Genomic DNA, 16,434 nt, shown 5'->3' on the forward strand with positions numbered 1-16,434 from the left:
AGTGTTGAAATTATATGTACTGTCAGCAATCCATCTGACTGTGTGTGTGTGTGTGTGTACGTGCATAATGAAAAGGGAGGAGAATGAAATACATAAAATTCCACATGCCCCAGCCATGTGCCCTTCTTCCTTCCATTACACCCAGAAATTTGCAGGCAGGCAGGTTTAGGCTAGGGAAGGAAAAATATTAGACAAGGTGATGATGATGAGATTTGAGGCTTAATGGACCTACTTTGTGATTACTAGCAGACCCAGGTGCAAAGCGGACACATCTCAAATTAAAGTTGGAATTGGCACCGTGCGTCTTGTCAGAAGTTGGTGCAAGAACTGAATCACAGTCCAACAACTCCTAGAGGGCTGCAGGCTGCTGATTCGTAAATTAAAGGAAAGGATTCTTTCCTGCTTGTTACTCCCCCCACCCCCAGGCCAGAAAGGAACTGAATTCCCAGTTCTTTCAGCCAAAGGGTTGAAGGTTTTACGTGGATTTGATTTGTTTGTTTGTTTTTTCTATCCATTGCTCTCTGGGTGATGTTGGGCAATAAAGATACCTTACAACACGTCAACAGAAGTCCATTCCTGCTTACCTCTGAGCTCACGCTCCCACTGCAGATGTCTAACTTAAGTTGCTTCTTTTTAAAGTTGCTTTGATAGTACTACTGTCCGAGCACGTTTGGGAGTCAAAAAAACATTGCGAATCGACTGCAAGTCACCAGGGATTTGTCAGGGGGTTCTAACCTCTGCTTCTGCCTATCCCTGCATTGGCCAATGTCAGGAAGGAAGACAAAGTCCTTTGGCCTGTATAACCACCAATCATGAATATCTAAATGTCCCCTGCAAAGGTTAAATCCTTCATGAATAATTCCTTCAGCTGTCTAACCTGAAACTCCTCTAGTAAAATAATCAGCAAGGTTAACTTTGGAGATAATCAGTGCATAATGACAGAAGATGCTACATTTGAAAGGACATGGCATGAGAGGTCATTTAATAGTTGGGTTCCTGATGTCCAAAACTCTGAAATGGGTTAGGTATGGTAAACTAATATTTGATTTGATTTGTTTTGTTACTGTATATGTCGTCGTCCTCATCTGGATGGAGGTTGTGGCTTGAACTCTGTGACAGAGGTTTTTATTTATGGTTTCATTTTCGTTCTGAGTGACTATGAATGGTTTTTGGGGGGTGGATGTTCCTAATATTTACTGTTGGAATTATAATAGTTACTATTTAATATTAATTGTTGTTTGGGCTTGTTTTGGGAAGATTTTGGGGGTTTTGTTCAATTGTAAGCCATCTTGAGCTTGTCAGCTTCAGTGGCACATCAATTAAATGCATACATGCATTTCTTTTAAGAAATAGGGACAAATTATTAAGCTTAATTATAGTTGCCATTAAACAGATGGGGGCAGGTCTTATTTCTAATGTTGTCATATTAGAACTTGTTGAAGGATCTAATTAGAACTTTGATCCTAGTGGAATGATTGAATAAAATGTTTTGTTTTATAATTTCCATGCTCAGGGTGAAACCTTTTAAGGGGACTGTCAACAAAAGCTAAAATCCTGAAATGAGAGTGTAAAATAATAATGACAGGATCAACAGGAATAACTACAATTTTTTTAAAAAGTGCTATGCTTGCTCGGAAGAATGCATAATTTTGTAATGGCTAACAATGTCCAGAGAACATTTAGATTGCAGCAGTGTTTCTCAACCTTGGCAGCTTGAAGATGGGTGGACTTCATCTCCCAGAATCCCCCAGTGAGCAAGCTTTAAGATGTGCAGACTTCATGCTAGCTGGGGAATTCTGGGAGTTGAAGTCCACCCATCTTCAAGTTGCCAAGTTAGAGAAACACTGGATTAGAGAAATCGAACACATGAAGAGAATAGCAGGATGGGAAATGTAGCTCTAGCCACAAATGTACTATATGCCTAGGTCACTGTTTTAATCACTTGAAGCCACCATTAACTCTAAAAAGAGGGTGAGAGAAATTCACAGATTGCAACAATGCTATCCCCTTCAGCTAATTTTTTTGGAGGAAGGAGCACTTTTACTTCATGTTTGGAGGATAGGTCCTCTCTTTTTTATTCTGTAAGGATTACTTTAAGGCATAGTTTGGCCCAAACCCATTCTTGGAATTAAAGATGGTGCCTGAGACTGTTCCTTTGCTTTGGAGTATGCTCTCTTCCCAATTTTTTTTTTAAGTTAAAAGAATACTAAATCAAGTGCATCAGATGGAACCTTTTGCTAAGGGAGATGTTGATGGGTGTAATGTGGACTGTGGACTTGGGGCTCCTGGTTGTGGTTCAACGTACAGGTTTGGAGAAGCTTTTTAATATCATCCCTAGTTTCCAAAAGAACGTGATATGGAGTGCTTAATGTTTAGGACCCTCTAAACCAGTGTTTCTTAAACTTGGCAACTTTAAGATGTGTGGATTTCAACTCCCAGCATTCCCCAGCCAGCATAAACTCAGTAAATTAATATCCTTTTTCTTTAGATTTCTAAGAACAAATAATAGATCCTCTCCACAATTCACCTGGTTAATCTTTTCAAGATCTTCCTTTTCTTTGTGAGCAGTCTCCACAAATCCAGCCACTGTATCTTTATAAGAACATATCTTGATTAGACAATAAGGATACAATTTTCTCTTGATTATCAGCATTGGACAATAGCTCTCATTAGGTCCAAAATAAATGCCATTCTTTCAGGATGTAAAGAATAGCCAAATAAAACTGACATAAATCTCTGATTCCACAAATGCGCTCATGTTTTGCTGGTCAGAATTTTGTGAAGCCACTCATATGAAAGAGATCAAGGTTGAAGATGCAATAGTGAAAGACCCTACATGAAAAGGAACAAAGTTCTCAAGATGATGAGCTTACTTTTGTTATTATGAAGAGACTAGAAATGTTGGAGAGTGGAAGAAACACTGAATTTAGGATCCAGTCCACAATCTCTTTCATTGACTGTCCTAAATTTAAACTCCATCCCTTTAAGACTAACATGTTTTGAATCTTACTGCGGTGTTTGTGCTGTTTGCAGTTAGATGGTCAGCTAGAATGCTTTTGAAAGTCTTGAGGATTCTATTTTTTAAAGAAAGTGTTGGCCAGAAGGTAGGAGTAAATATATCAATAGAAATGCAATATTGCACGAGCCCTGCTGAGACTTCTATTCAAATATCAGCCCCTGGGAGTGAAAGGAAAGAAGTTGTTGGGTTTAGGAATTAATTTTGGGAGATTTGCTAGTGGGTCAGGCTGTACGTCCCTGCTTTTTAAGACAAGAGATGAGGCAGACCCAATGCTTAATTATATTCTTCTTTCCTTCTTTTATTGCCTAGGTTCCTGGAGATCTCAGTCAAACCTCTGAAGATCAAAGCTTGTCAGATTTTGAAATGTGAGTTGTTCGAAAATTTGATGTGTTTATTTCATTCCTGCAGTGACTTCAAAAGAATGACATAAGTGAATCATAATTCAGGGTTCTTTCTGATTTGGGAATGTATTCCCTTTCTTGTAACATAACTGTCAGATTCTTCATTTGGCCCATTATTCCAAGTGCTTTGATTATTGGTAACATCTATCAGTGGAGTCTGTTTTATGGCCTATTTGTACTGCAGGATTATATATACTGTTTTGTTTTTTTTCACCCAGATCAAACCGAGCACTTATAAATGTCTGGATTCCTTCAGTCTTTCTCCGTGGAAAAGCAGCGAATGCATTTCATGTTTATCAAGTAAGCATTCTGTTCAGTGGGGGCATATTGGAGGACTTTCATTATCCTAGCTTAGACATCTGGAAGAAGTCATAGAGCTAACATTGTTGCAATGACTTCAATTTCCTTGTGTGTGTGCGCGCGCACGCGCGTGTATAGCCACTTCAGAAAGATCCTAAAGATGGTTTCATTTCAGCAGACTTTTGGCCCATAAGGTAGCTGTTGGGTGACCATTGGTTATGTCATATTACTTTATCATCTGTGTTTTTGCTGTATTGTGCACCACCCAGTCCTAGTGTTTGGGATAGTATATAAAAACTGTAAAAAAGCAATAAATAATTTTGTCCATGAGAAAAGTTCCCTCATTTATATTAGGAGGATAACCCGATTAGATAACTCAAGATCATACAATCCCATTAGAAAGAGTCTGCTGTTTTTTCTCCATCCCATTCTTTTGTTGCTTTAGAATTCCTTTTGGTGGTGTTTATTTAATTGCATGCAAAACTCACCATCCTGGAGACGAAGCATTCTGGAAAACACCAGAGTATTCTATTTTCCTTCCAGAAAGTCTCAGTGTTATGGGGTTGTCTGGTATTTTCAAGAAGTAAATCTAGAACTGGAAGAGGTTCATGGTGTTCTAGCCATAATCCAGTCCTAAGACGGTCCAATTAGTGCATTCTGGTGGAAGATTTACTTCTGAAAAAACTGTCAAACCACCCCAGGTAAATCAGATCATGATGTCCCAGAAGAAATATGAAACAATGATTTTTTTTATTTTTTTTTTTACATCTCCAGTGTTTTTAAGTGGAGGAAGGTGTATAACTGATTCTTGTGTTGTTCTCTGTTATGCATCTTCCTGTTGCTCTGCAGCTTTACTGACTACGTATGCTTGCCAGTCCAGGGGGAAAACAGGTGGTAGGAGTTTCTTCCTGGCATCTTCCGTTGGGATTTAATGGGTTTTTGATGAAACCAGGGATCCTGCAGGCAGGGACATCCACAGGCAACACACATTAAAAAGAAAAGGTCAGGGCTTTAAATGTACACTTGAGACCAAAATCTTGACTTTTTTATTCTCCCTGTGAATGCCCCCGCCTGCAAAGACTATTATATAATGAAAGACTGGAAATTCACACACACCAGCCAGCCATTTTGTAACCAAGGTAAGAGTCAAAAGTTTGCATCCTAGCCTGAAACATTTTGCCAAAATGTTCTTCTCCTCCCCAAGAAATATTCTGCTCCCATCACGCTGAAGAGAGTAAGTGAAAAAAAAAAAGCAGAATAAATGCTTCAGCACAACACAATTGGGATTAGAAGGTAGAGGATTGTGAATGAAGTCAGCCAAATGATCGTATAAGCTCTCTACAGCCTTTAGAAATCAGCATGCAAAGATCTGTCAAACAGACACATGGGGAGTGGATGCAAAATGCTAAATTGGTGTTAACCATGTTGCTTTTGGTGCAATGACAATGTTTGCACCAAGCTATGGTTTGCTTAAATCTGTTGGCTGGGGTTGCATAACATGCTAAACCAAAACCATTCAAACTGCATAATCTCTTAGTCTGTTTCTGACTCTATTTTTAAGGATGCAATTTGTAGTATGCTTTCTGTCTCTAAAGTAATGGCTTTCTAGGGATTCCTGTTTCCGTTTTTTATTTTGAAAACAATTCTTAGAAGGTACCACTAAGATGTTTTTTCCTTCTGAGAAAACATCAGGGAGTAATTAATAGTCCTCTTCCTTTCCCACTTCCATGCAGTGCAACTGGGACTTATTTTTAGCCTCTTTGCTAATGTAAATCAGAGGTGAATGCCTCCATGTCTGAATTTGTAATTAACTCATGTCTGTACAGTGAGCTCTCCAAGATCATTCTGTTTGGACAGAAGTAATAATGTTGACTGCAGTCTTTCTTACAACTGGTGAAGTAGATAAGACCATGGAGCTCCGCATAATTATATGGGGATAGCTATATTTAAATTAACACTGGAAAAGAAGTAGTTACAGAACTAGATTATTGATACTCTAAGCACAGTTTCTTAACACATAAATTATGAAAGCCTTCTCCCCCTTCCCCCCATGATAATTTTCCCAGTTTTTTGCCTGGAAATGACAAGGAGTTTTAATAATAGAACCATACATTTATTTGGAGAGCCAGTTTGGTGTAGTGGTTAAGGCACCAGGCTAGGAACTGGGAGACCGTGAATTCTAGTCTTGCTTTAGACACAAAGCCAGATGGCTGACCTTGGGCCAGTCCTTCTCTCTTAGCCCTGGGAAGAAGAAGGGCAAACCACTTCCAAAATCTTGCCAAGAAAACTGCAAGGACTTATTATTGATGGTCTCACAGCCAGATGTTTAAACTGGATTTGGAATTTGTATCCTCCTGTCAAGTCCTTCCCAAGGATCTGGGATAGGCAGATGTTGTTTGATGGTGTTAAAGGTATCGTCGCAGGATGGAAGCTGTTCAAATAGTCGTTCTACTTTTATTTGCATGTCTTGTGATTTTCTCCAGTTCTTTCTCTTCTCTTCTGCTGTCTCCAGGTCTTCCAATGTCCACTATCCAGATTTTTTGTCTTCTTATCAACAGTTGTTAAGTCTGGGGTGCTATGTGGCAGGTGCTTGTCTGTTTGAATTCTAAAGTCCCAGAGCACTTTAGCTTCTTCATTTTCTGTTACTTTGTCTGTTTTGTGGTCCCACCAGTTCTGGAGAAAATCACAAAATACAAAGACCTGCAAATAGAAATAGAACAATTGTGGGAAAAGAAAGCAAAGATAGTACCAATAATAATAGGCGCCTTGAGTGCAATTCCAAAACATCTGGAGTACCACTTGAAGACCATTGGCACTGACAAAATTACCATCAGTCAATTGCAAAAGGCAGCTTTACTTGGAACAGCTTCCATCCTGCGACAATACCTTTAGCACCATCAAACAACAACATCTGCCTATCCCAGGTCCTTGGGAAGGACTTGATGGGTGGATAAAAATGCCAAATCCAGTCTAAACATCTGGCTGACTGTGCAACCAACAGTAATCATTTCTTTGAGATGAGGAGGATGGTGGCCTACCACCGTTGTTTCTCTGTGGCAGTACCAACGTTATGGAACTCCCTACCCCCTGAAGAGGGCCTTTGATTCATAGATATCACCTTCTACTTCTATTGCTTTGGGCTTGGTTATTTTATGATTTGATCTGTGTTTATGTGTAAAATAAAGAACAGAAAGAACCAACACCATCAGCTTCCTCCATTAGCAACCCCTGATGAAGAGGCAGCAAGAAACAGGAAGTAAGGCTTTGTTGTAAGACCTGCTAAACAACTGCTTCATGACCTGAATCTAGATTTCAAGTTCTTATTTTAAGAACTCACATCTCAGTTTAAGAACTGGAGTTTCCACAGTGGTTTTTATTCCCGATCTCTCCTTCCTTTTATAGTGCATCTTTCTCATGGGAAGCCATTGATTTGTATGCTAGACATCCCAGGAGCCATTAGGATGGATAGAGCTTTAATCACATTTGGATCATGAGTAAAAATGGCCGTTGTGGGTTACATCAAGACATGCCAAAAGAAGAGAAATAGGAGATGAAGCCCTACGATTCATCTGACACGCAACAATGTGGAAATGGTTTAACGGCAGCATTACGAATGATAGTTTCAGTGCCTTTCTTACATATTGCTAGTTTCTTGCCCAGATGTAGAATCTCTCTCTTTTTTTTTTATTTCAAGCATTTTTACCCAGTTGTTTTCTAATGCAAAAACTTACGAAAGATTGTTGGAAGCAGATCCTGCCCCTTCTGCTTACACTTAAGATACCAAAACAGTAAATGTGTCTGTTTTCCAGATTTTTATTTGATTTGCTCTGATAGGTTTCATCAGGTTGATTTTCTGCATTTATAGAAGTCATAAGGCAGACCACATTTCCCAAGTTGCACATTATCTCCCTCAGTGTCATTTTTATGATGAGTGGACATTTGCCATTTGTAACAGTGGATTTTTTTTTAAATGTTTCAACTCATCTGAACTAAAGGAGTTTTTCCACGCCCTTTTGATATGAACCCAGAAAGGTATAACAAAGCAGGGAAGCAGGACACCGTTCCTACTCGTTCTTTATGCCAATCCACAACATGGAGTTGTGTAGAATTCATATTGGAAACAGCTTTTAAACGTTCTGCAAAAATCATCTCTCTAAAAAATTACTGGCTGCAGATTTTCAAATGAACGTGAACAAAATTTAGGCAAAAAGGAGTTACGGATTCCTTTAAAAACCTTTAAGCTCTTGCTGAAAAATACAGCCAGTTGCAAACACACAAATCAACAAAACAAATGTTGATTGTACAAGGCACTAAGGTACAAGGTTAAAATTCTGGGAACCTTTATTATTAAAAGAGGAAGTAAATTTTTGTTGAGCTTAGATTAAATACTGGTGACCCTGCTACAATAGAAGATCCCTGCCTCTAAAAGCATTCATAGAACAAGTGGGGAGAGGAACCTGTAGTCCTTTACCTGTGGCTGAACTACAGTTCCCAGCATCCACTTCTCTTGTTTGGGACTGCTGGGCGTTGCAGTTCAGATACATCTGGACAACTTCCTGCTCTCCACCCCAGTTTATAGGGTATAGGCATCTGGGTCTGGCCATTCTCTTCTCTGCAAAGCACCTTTCCACATTCCTCATGACAGCAAAACTAAGCTAATGCCTGAAACAAGAAAAGACTCTTCCAGCAACTGTAGATGTGTCATTTATTTTACAACATTTAAACAAAAATACTTTGCTGGTAGTTAAGCAGGCAAAACATATGTGCCAGCATATTCCATTGCGTAGCAATTATCTTCTTTTAACGAGGCAAGAACACATTTAGTATGTGAAACTTGCCAAGCTGTCATCTTCGGGTCACTGATAAGAGAAAAAAGTGTTTTCTTCCTTTCCCTGTACATGTTCCCACATTGCTTGTCTATGGGAATGACAGGGTGCAAATTGTTTTGCAAGTACTTGGAGATAAGCTGACTTTAAGCCTAGGGAAGATATTTGGCATCTTCAAGCACTTGTTGTGGCCCAAACATCAAAGTCAGCCCCCTGCTCTTCCAGCCAGGAGATTATCAGCTGATGTTTAAGCCTGCCATTTTTTGTTACTCTGAAATATCTTGGATGTATTACTGGAGGGTTGGTCCAGGGTATTAAAACTGAACATGGTTGGTGTCCTTGGTTTTGATTTAGTGTGTTTTTAGGCCAAGCCATTATAATGTGTAAACAATGATTGATGGTTTATGTGTTGTGTGAATGCAGCCATTATGGCTTATTCAATAAACCATGGCTTAGCTGATATATACATGCAGGTAATATGGAGAATCTTTCTATATACCACATGGCTTTCAATCTGGGTTATACATTACCTGTGATCATGAAACTGAGCAGCTTAATTATGATTTGTTGAGTAATCCAGAATTGATTCAATTCCCAAATGCTAAGTTGTAGCTCGGGGTTTATAAGCTATAGTGGCTATGCTCCACAACACACTAAGCTCAAATCAAAGAAATCATATAATGGCTCAGCGCAGTGCGTTGTACGTTGAGGGCAGAGAGGCTGGCATCTTCTCTGTATCTCTGGATGTTGGATTTTCGAACCAATATTTGCTTTTGGTTCATTTCTGTTTCTGTTGTTTCTGGTGATTGGCCTTAAGAACATTTCTTGGACTTGTTTGGTCGTGTATCAGGGCTTTTATTGAACTTTCTTGGAGAGACACTTAAAAGTTTCATTTACAACTAACCTCTAGGTGGTGATAGCTACCAGAAGCCTCCTTAATGTTTTGGCAGCAACCAAATAATTCTTGTGGACATATCTGTGTTTACAGTCTCATTTGCTTCTGACTCAGGTCTCACCTCCTCCGCAAATCTTTCACAGACACTATAGTAAATTTAATAGCCCCCTTCAGTGGGCAGGTGTTGACATATCAAACATTGATAAATTATTGGGAACATAAACGCTCTTTGAAATATTGTTTGAGGGAGGTGTTTATACAATAACTGTTACAGCAGGGCTACGTTAGTAAGGTATACATTTTTACAAGTTTCTGTGCAGCTCAGAGGGGAGTCGTTCCTGATCTCAGTGGTAAATTTTTAAAATCAGCATAGCGGAATGAGTTACTCTACCTGTCTGTACGCTTAGAAGCTGTGGTGTAGAGATATTAAGTACAAATAACACAACGCATCTTTTTGTTTTGATCTTTCTGTACCCTGGTTCGGTATCCAAGCTGAAGTCAAGCTGACGGCTGCAGCACCATGGAGAACTCCAAATGTGCAATTGGGTTTGCTGAGGACTAGTGATGAATGGAATCTGTAATATTTATCTTCAGTATTCGTTCACAAATTATGAACCCCAAAGTGATTTGTTTGTTTTTGGTGTAAGCTGGGTTTGCTTGTCTCATTAATCCCTTGTTTATTTAGCCATTTGGGTTCATGCGTCAATCCCAATTTGCTCTCTGAATCTTAGTATGATGTGACTGGTCCGGTAAAATAAACCCAATTTGATTGTTAAGGCTGTACACCGCAGTCTGAAGCCATACTTCGGTATTTATGTCTTCAGCTAAGTATAATTTGGGAATGAAGAAAGGTGGTTTGTTTGCTTCTTTGTCCTCTCCAAGCTTCTAACCAATCCGTAGGTTAGAGTAGATTCTAAAAAGAGGATTTATCAAGCCATAATGACTTGCTAGAGTGCAAGACCTACTCTGGATGGATTCAGTTTGTACTAAGCTATGATTACATCAGCCACTGCTCTTGAACAAGCCATTGGTTTGATTTACACATAACACTATGCCATGAACTATACAGTAGGTGCAGATCACTGCTGCAAGATTCATGTATTGTGTGGCTAAGACAAAACCCAACTTGATGGGTGAACGTAGGCATTGGCTTGTTTCTGGCTAATTCAGCAAAGCAACTGTGGCTTTGATTCTGGCTTCAGTTGTTCTCCTTTTTCATCTTTTGAATGGCTCAAGCCTGGTTTGGAATTCATCTGCTTTCTTCCTGGTTGTTCTCTTGGGGAGGGGAGGCAGAAGAAGTTTTCCTTGGCTCTTGCAGGTCAGTTGCTTGTGCTGTAGATGTTCAATACCATCGTTGCACCCAAATCACTGTGAAGCATCAGTCTCGTTCTTTGGGAAACGGAACTGTTAAGGGTCTTCTGCGTTTGAGCAGTGTTATTAGAACAATTACAATTGTCACAGAGTGTAACTCTTAACATCCTTGTAACTCCGCTATATTTTTCAGGATAGCAACTCCCAGTTTGCAGTTCTGCAAAAGATGCCAGAGGCATCTGTGATTCTGGGGAAGCAGAAATGTATCATCCACTGTTAGTTTCTTGTCTGTGAGGTTAACAGCAAAGAAAAAGAGAAAAGCAGCTCCCTTGCAGCTTTTAAGAGCATAATTAACATATAAATTAAATAATATAGGCGTGAGAATACAACCTTATCAAACGCCTGGAGAGATGAAAATAGGATCCGTTAACTGATCACTGAACCCCACATTCTGCATTTGAGTACGGCTTCCTTAAAAAAAAAAGGGGGTGGGTGGGGAAGGCAAGAACAAGAAAAATAAGTGAACTCTTTCAAGTAAATGCTCCACAGATCCACAGAGCTTGAATAAAACTCTTTTGTAAGCACATAGCAGGCTTCCCTGCCCTCCTGATGCTTGTACTACAACTCCCATTATCCCAAGCCGGGGTGGCCATTGAAGAATCAGAAAGAGTGTATGCAGGAATAAAGGGCAGCATTTTGCCAGGCTGGTCTTCACTTATGCCAGTCTGCTTGTAACTGGATAACATTTCATCAGTGAAAGTGAATAGCACGCAACACTTTCTCATTGCACCTGGCATTCAGAAGGCAACCAAGCATGTTCTGAATGCCCAATTTCAGGATTGGATGAATATTAATGGTTCAGCCTCTGCAGAACAGGAACCTTGCTAAACTTTCAGCCTTTTTCGACTGTCATAATCAGAGCAGCCTTAACTGCTTACTTGAGTTGAGAGAAGAGCAGTAGGTATGAGGAGAGCTCGGTTGTGTGTGGCCGAAGGTCTATCTAGTCCAGTTTCTTGTGCCCCACTATGGCTGAGAAGATTCATTTGGGAAGCTCAGAAGCACAGAGAGAAGGGCGATCACTTTCTTCCAGTTTTGCTCCCCAGCAGCTGCTAATTAAGGCGATTTCCAATTCTGGATGTAATATAGTACCATTAGTGTTAATAGCAATTGATAGCTCAATTGTCCCTAAATCCTGCTTTAATCCATGCTCCTGCTTACAGTTCCAAGGGGGGGGGTGGTTGTGGTGGTTGTGGTGGTGGTTATTCTTCTTCTTCTTCTTCTTCTTCTTCTTCTTCTTCTTCTTCTTCTTCTTCTTCTTCTTCTTCTTCTTCTTCTTCTTCTTCTTCTTCTTCTTCTTCTTCTTCTTCTTTTTTACAAATGTGTAACACTGTTTTAATCATCTTTTATGACCCTGCGTTTGGAAGGAAACAGGTTAGAAATTATCGTGTTTGTGATCTCTGTGCTAGTGTTGAAAGATGGCTTTGCTGAGATAAAAAAGCGAATTCTTCATAATTAGTATTATAGCTGCGCTAAAGCAATAGGAGACAATGAAAGAAAGCATTTCTCATCTCGGCTCAAACTGTCCAGTGTTCTGTTTGTTTTTCATTATTTTGAAACAATTATTGCAGGGTGTTTCTTCCCCCACCCCCCTTCAAAACTAGATCATTTTCAAAGGACTATAAATGCAGCCTTGCAGCTGTGTCAAAATGTAATTTGCATCTGTTGTTCTTGCTTGCCACTATAGAAGAGAGCCTTAGAAAACCAATTCACCTTGGTTTTCTTTTAGTGTGGCTACAAAACATTGGCGGGGGGGACAGAATCGAGATGTACCTGGTTCTTTTTCTATTGCTACATTCTCTTCCCTTTAATTTTTTTTTTTTTTTTTGCATTCTAGTCACTTTCATAAGAAACATCCTAACTAGCCTGTGTTAGTTTATTATATTCATGGGGGTGATATGTGGGTGAGCTCTGCGCTTGCCTTAACTTTTGATGTAATGGTATGTGGGAAAGACCTTGGGAGACAGGATGAAGAGATGCTGCCTAGGAAACAGTCAGATAAGAGAGAGCATAGCCCACAGCTGTATAGTGGATGGGGCAAGAGGCTCAGAAGGAACCCTCCCTACGTTCTCGGGCTGTAAAGGTGAAGGAAGGAGATTTGTACATTCAGACTTGCAAGATTCTGTCAATGTAGCTTTACAGTAAAGTAGAATTAGTTTATCTGGTTATGTTTCCTGTCTGGTCTCCTTGATAAGGCTGACAGATGTGAAGAGGAAGCTTTCCCCCACTTTAGTGAACCCCCAGGTAAGCTTGTCCCAGACATCTTTACACCTGTTTTTCTTGGTTGCTGCATCCTTTTGTCTATTTGGTTGGAGACTTTTATGACACTGCAGGGGGAAAAAAAAGTCACTTTATTGAGAAGAGGGTGACAGAGGGGAAATGGCTACTCAGCAGAAAGCATGAGAAAGTGACTCAGAACAGCCCCGCCTTCTCTTGGTGGACTGTGAAGGTTTTGGACAAGCTTCCACAATTCTTGACCTTCCCCACCTCAAATTCCTGACACCTTCCTGCAATCCGTTAGTTGAAGAAAGAGTCAGGAACAATACTGTCTCCATATCTGATGTGGCTCCATTTTGCGGCAGCTCCTGTCTCTAAGTTCAATGGCCACACTGAGGAATAAACCAAAATTAACTCTCTTGTCTAGTTCAGATGACACAGAACTCTCTGGTAAAGAAGGCTTTTACAATCCATGGATATAAATGGGTGGTTAAAGTTCTCCTGTTTCACCATAAGTTGGCACATGATCTGATTTTCTGTATTACCCCTATGGGCCGCCATCTGAGAACCAGTCTTAGACTAAACGTGTTTCTGTAGGCTTCTATAGGCAAACAACAGCATGGTTATCATTGCTGCAGACTGGTGGGTAAGTTTGCATTATGTAATTGCTTCGTTCTAAAAGACCTTGAAAATCCATTGCAGATGAACCAGTTTTCTTCCTGTCTGGATCCCTGTTTCTCCATTTGCATAGGTTAAATAAAGAGAGCTCTTTGTGAAATATCTGCATTAAACACTGTTGAGTCATGGAGGTGAAGCCCAGGGAACTAGAATCAAGAAAAGCATACGAGATTCAAGAAGAAAATGAAAGTTAAGCCTGAACAGGAGGCCATTTGCAGGCTTTTCTGTCTAGAAGGGACTTAATAGTCATCCTGGATAAGCTTGCCCTCAGCCTGAGAGTATAGAATATCCTGAAAGATACTTCAGTCTGCACTTTGATAGGCTTCCATATGGAACAGGACCTTGAAGATCCAATTCTTGGATGATGTATTCTCCATTTTACTTCTGGGTTTTTTTTTACTGAGGGGAGGAAAATTCACAAGGAAAATAGCTCTCTTGCAGTTGTGATTTTAATTATTTCTTCAGTGAATGAAAGCCACAATATATTGATATCATGGTACACTCTGAGAACATGGGATGGAACAACTAATATGAGCACACCCTACCAAAAAAAGGTACGGTTTTGACTCCAAATCTGGTAAAATTGAGACTCTTCTGAATCTATACTGTATGAATTTGGATGATCTGTGCAGCCTCACTTAAATGTTGAACCTCTCTAACTAGTTGAACATAACTAGCTGCTAAATACAAGTTCACAGGGCTGAGATGAACCTTCAGATTAGCAACAATCGAGCAGCAAAAATGTGGTAAGCTACCAGAACATATCTTGCAAGTCTTTGGCTAATGTCTGATTAAATCTATGTTGCTCTTGATTATTGGAAGCCACCCAGTGTCGGTTGGAGTTGGGCAGCATCAACACTGAATAAATAAAAATAAAGAAAACAAAATGAAGCCCTAGTGGGCATTCGTCCAAGATTACATCTTATCATGGTTTTGTTTTGCTTGATGGCTTGAAACCACTGAGCCAAAATATTAGATGAATGAAAAGAGGACATTTCCAAGTCTGTAACAAACTTTTCCCAGTTTGGACAAAGCAAAGGCAGGAATTATGGAGAGCTCTTTAATGTCTTTTAATTTTCCCTGCTGGTTGAACTGCCAGATTTTTAAGATTAATTTGTTTTTTATTGGTGTATCTTTATTGCTTGAAAATAGCCCTCTAATCCACATTGCCATGTTTTATTGCTCTTTGAAACACAGTACCGTCGTTTACATGTAAATTGTCATCAGATGAGTACCATTACCGTTCTCACCCCCCATAGATATTAGTATATTTTATTTTGTGTGTGTATCTTGGCTCTTCGTATATAGCTCATTAGGGGAATTGGCTGGCCCTGCTGTTAAGCAGAGTATGAACAATCGAAGCCTATTGTGAAATGAGAGAGGAATCTAAGCCAGTGGAACCAGCACAAGAGGCAGGTGATAAACTTCAACCATCTTCAGTCTTCTGGCATGGAAAATGAACAAGGGGAAAAGCACTGTCTTGCAGACACTCTGTTTCTTGTTGATCTGAATATTCATACACGGGTTACTGCTCATCTGCTTTCCTACAAGTGGATTGGCAAGGATTAGCTAAGTAAGACTTTCCCAGCCCAAGTCATACTTGACTTCCATAGCTAAGAACTTGGGATTCTGTTTTGAAGATCCTAAGTGAGTTCCTTTGGCACTGAGCAGATTTCTTTAGGGGGAGTTGAAACAGTAGTTAAACCCTGAATAAAAGCCAAATGTTTCGTATGAATCAGCAGTTGCGTAACTTCATTATTCCAATCACATTGAGGCAAAAGATTAAGTAGATTACAGCAAATAATTAAGGTTAGGGCCTTCTTTTGGTTCATAAATATTTTCCTCTGTAATACCCCTTTCCGTATTTTGTACATTGATCCTTCCTACATAGTCCTCCAATTTTAAGCCTGTTTAATATATTGCCCAGAAAGGCATCAGCCATCATCCTATGTGGTTATCTATGCTGCATAAATCAGTATTTCCTTCCTTCCTTCCTTCCTTCCTTCCTTCCTTCCTTCCTTCCTTCCTTCCTTCCTTCCTTCCTTCCTTCCTTCCTTCCTTCCTTCCTTCCTTCCTTCCTTCCTCTTTTTGAAGTCTGTATCTCAACTCCTGGCACTTTTCTCAACCTAATCAGGAATGCTCTTCTGCCCACCCTTGTTTCACCACATGTGGGTTTTGCCTCTTGAAAAATACTCTCACCCCAAAAGGAGGAAAAACTCATAGAATCCGCAGTCCTTATGCAGTGGGGAGACTGTCTAGATTGTCTTCTACAGTGCCAGTGTCCTAGTAACTGAATCTGCTCCACACAATGAGCTTCGCTTGCCAACTCCTTCTTATGAAGATAAATGAGTGATGAGCCAAAAAGATGAAGGGCAGAGAAGGGCCAACTGGTAAGGGGGGGCCTCTTGGAATATGAGGTTTGTCATCATAATTTGTGAGGCAGTTCTGTAGTAGCCATAGGACAGAGGTGATGCCTAGTTTGACAAGGAGTTTGCTTTCTGTATCTGAAATGCAATTCAATCTATTGTTGCTGGTTAGTAGCTGTTTCAGGTTACGTGGCTATCGTTTAGCAAGGATGACACTCTGGAAAATCAAGAAATCAAAGCTGCTTTGAGAAAGAGATTTCTGAAGGCCATCACAAAAAGCCATAAGAGAGAGAGCTAAGAATACATCAGCAACTGGAACGATGGATGCAGATAAATTAGTTTTTGCTGCTACTGCTCACCTGTT

At 39.9% G+C, this 16,434-nt stretch overlaps 1 protein-coding gene across 3 annotated transcripts in view; it reads left to right on the forward strand.

Annotated features, from left to right (window-relative positions):
- The window catches only part of SNX29 (sorting nexin 29), a 148,045-nt gene that overhangs the window by 72,627 nt on the left and 58,984 nt on the right, over window positions 1-16,434 (forward strand). For all 3 annotated transcript variants that reach the window (XM_025175516.2, XM_088148138.1, XM_025175520.2), the window contains 2 exons: window positions 3,329-3,384; window positions 3,639-3,720. In XM_025175516.2, the coding sequence (XP_025031284.1) occupies window positions 3,329-3,384; window positions 3,639-3,720 (138 nt within the window). The remainder of the gene's footprint in view (window positions 1-3,328; window positions 3,385-3,638; window positions 3,721-16,434) is intronic.

The sequence above is a fragment of the Python bivittatus genome, unplaced genomic scaffold (assembly GCF_059951505.1).
Source record: "Python bivittatus isolate LINGU-HERP-01145 unplaced genomic scaffold, Pbiv_v1 ctg000560_np1212, whole genome shotgun sequence".
Taxonomy (NCBI): domain Eukaryota; kingdom Metazoa; phylum Chordata; class Lepidosauria; order Squamata; family Pythonidae; genus Python; species Python bivittatus.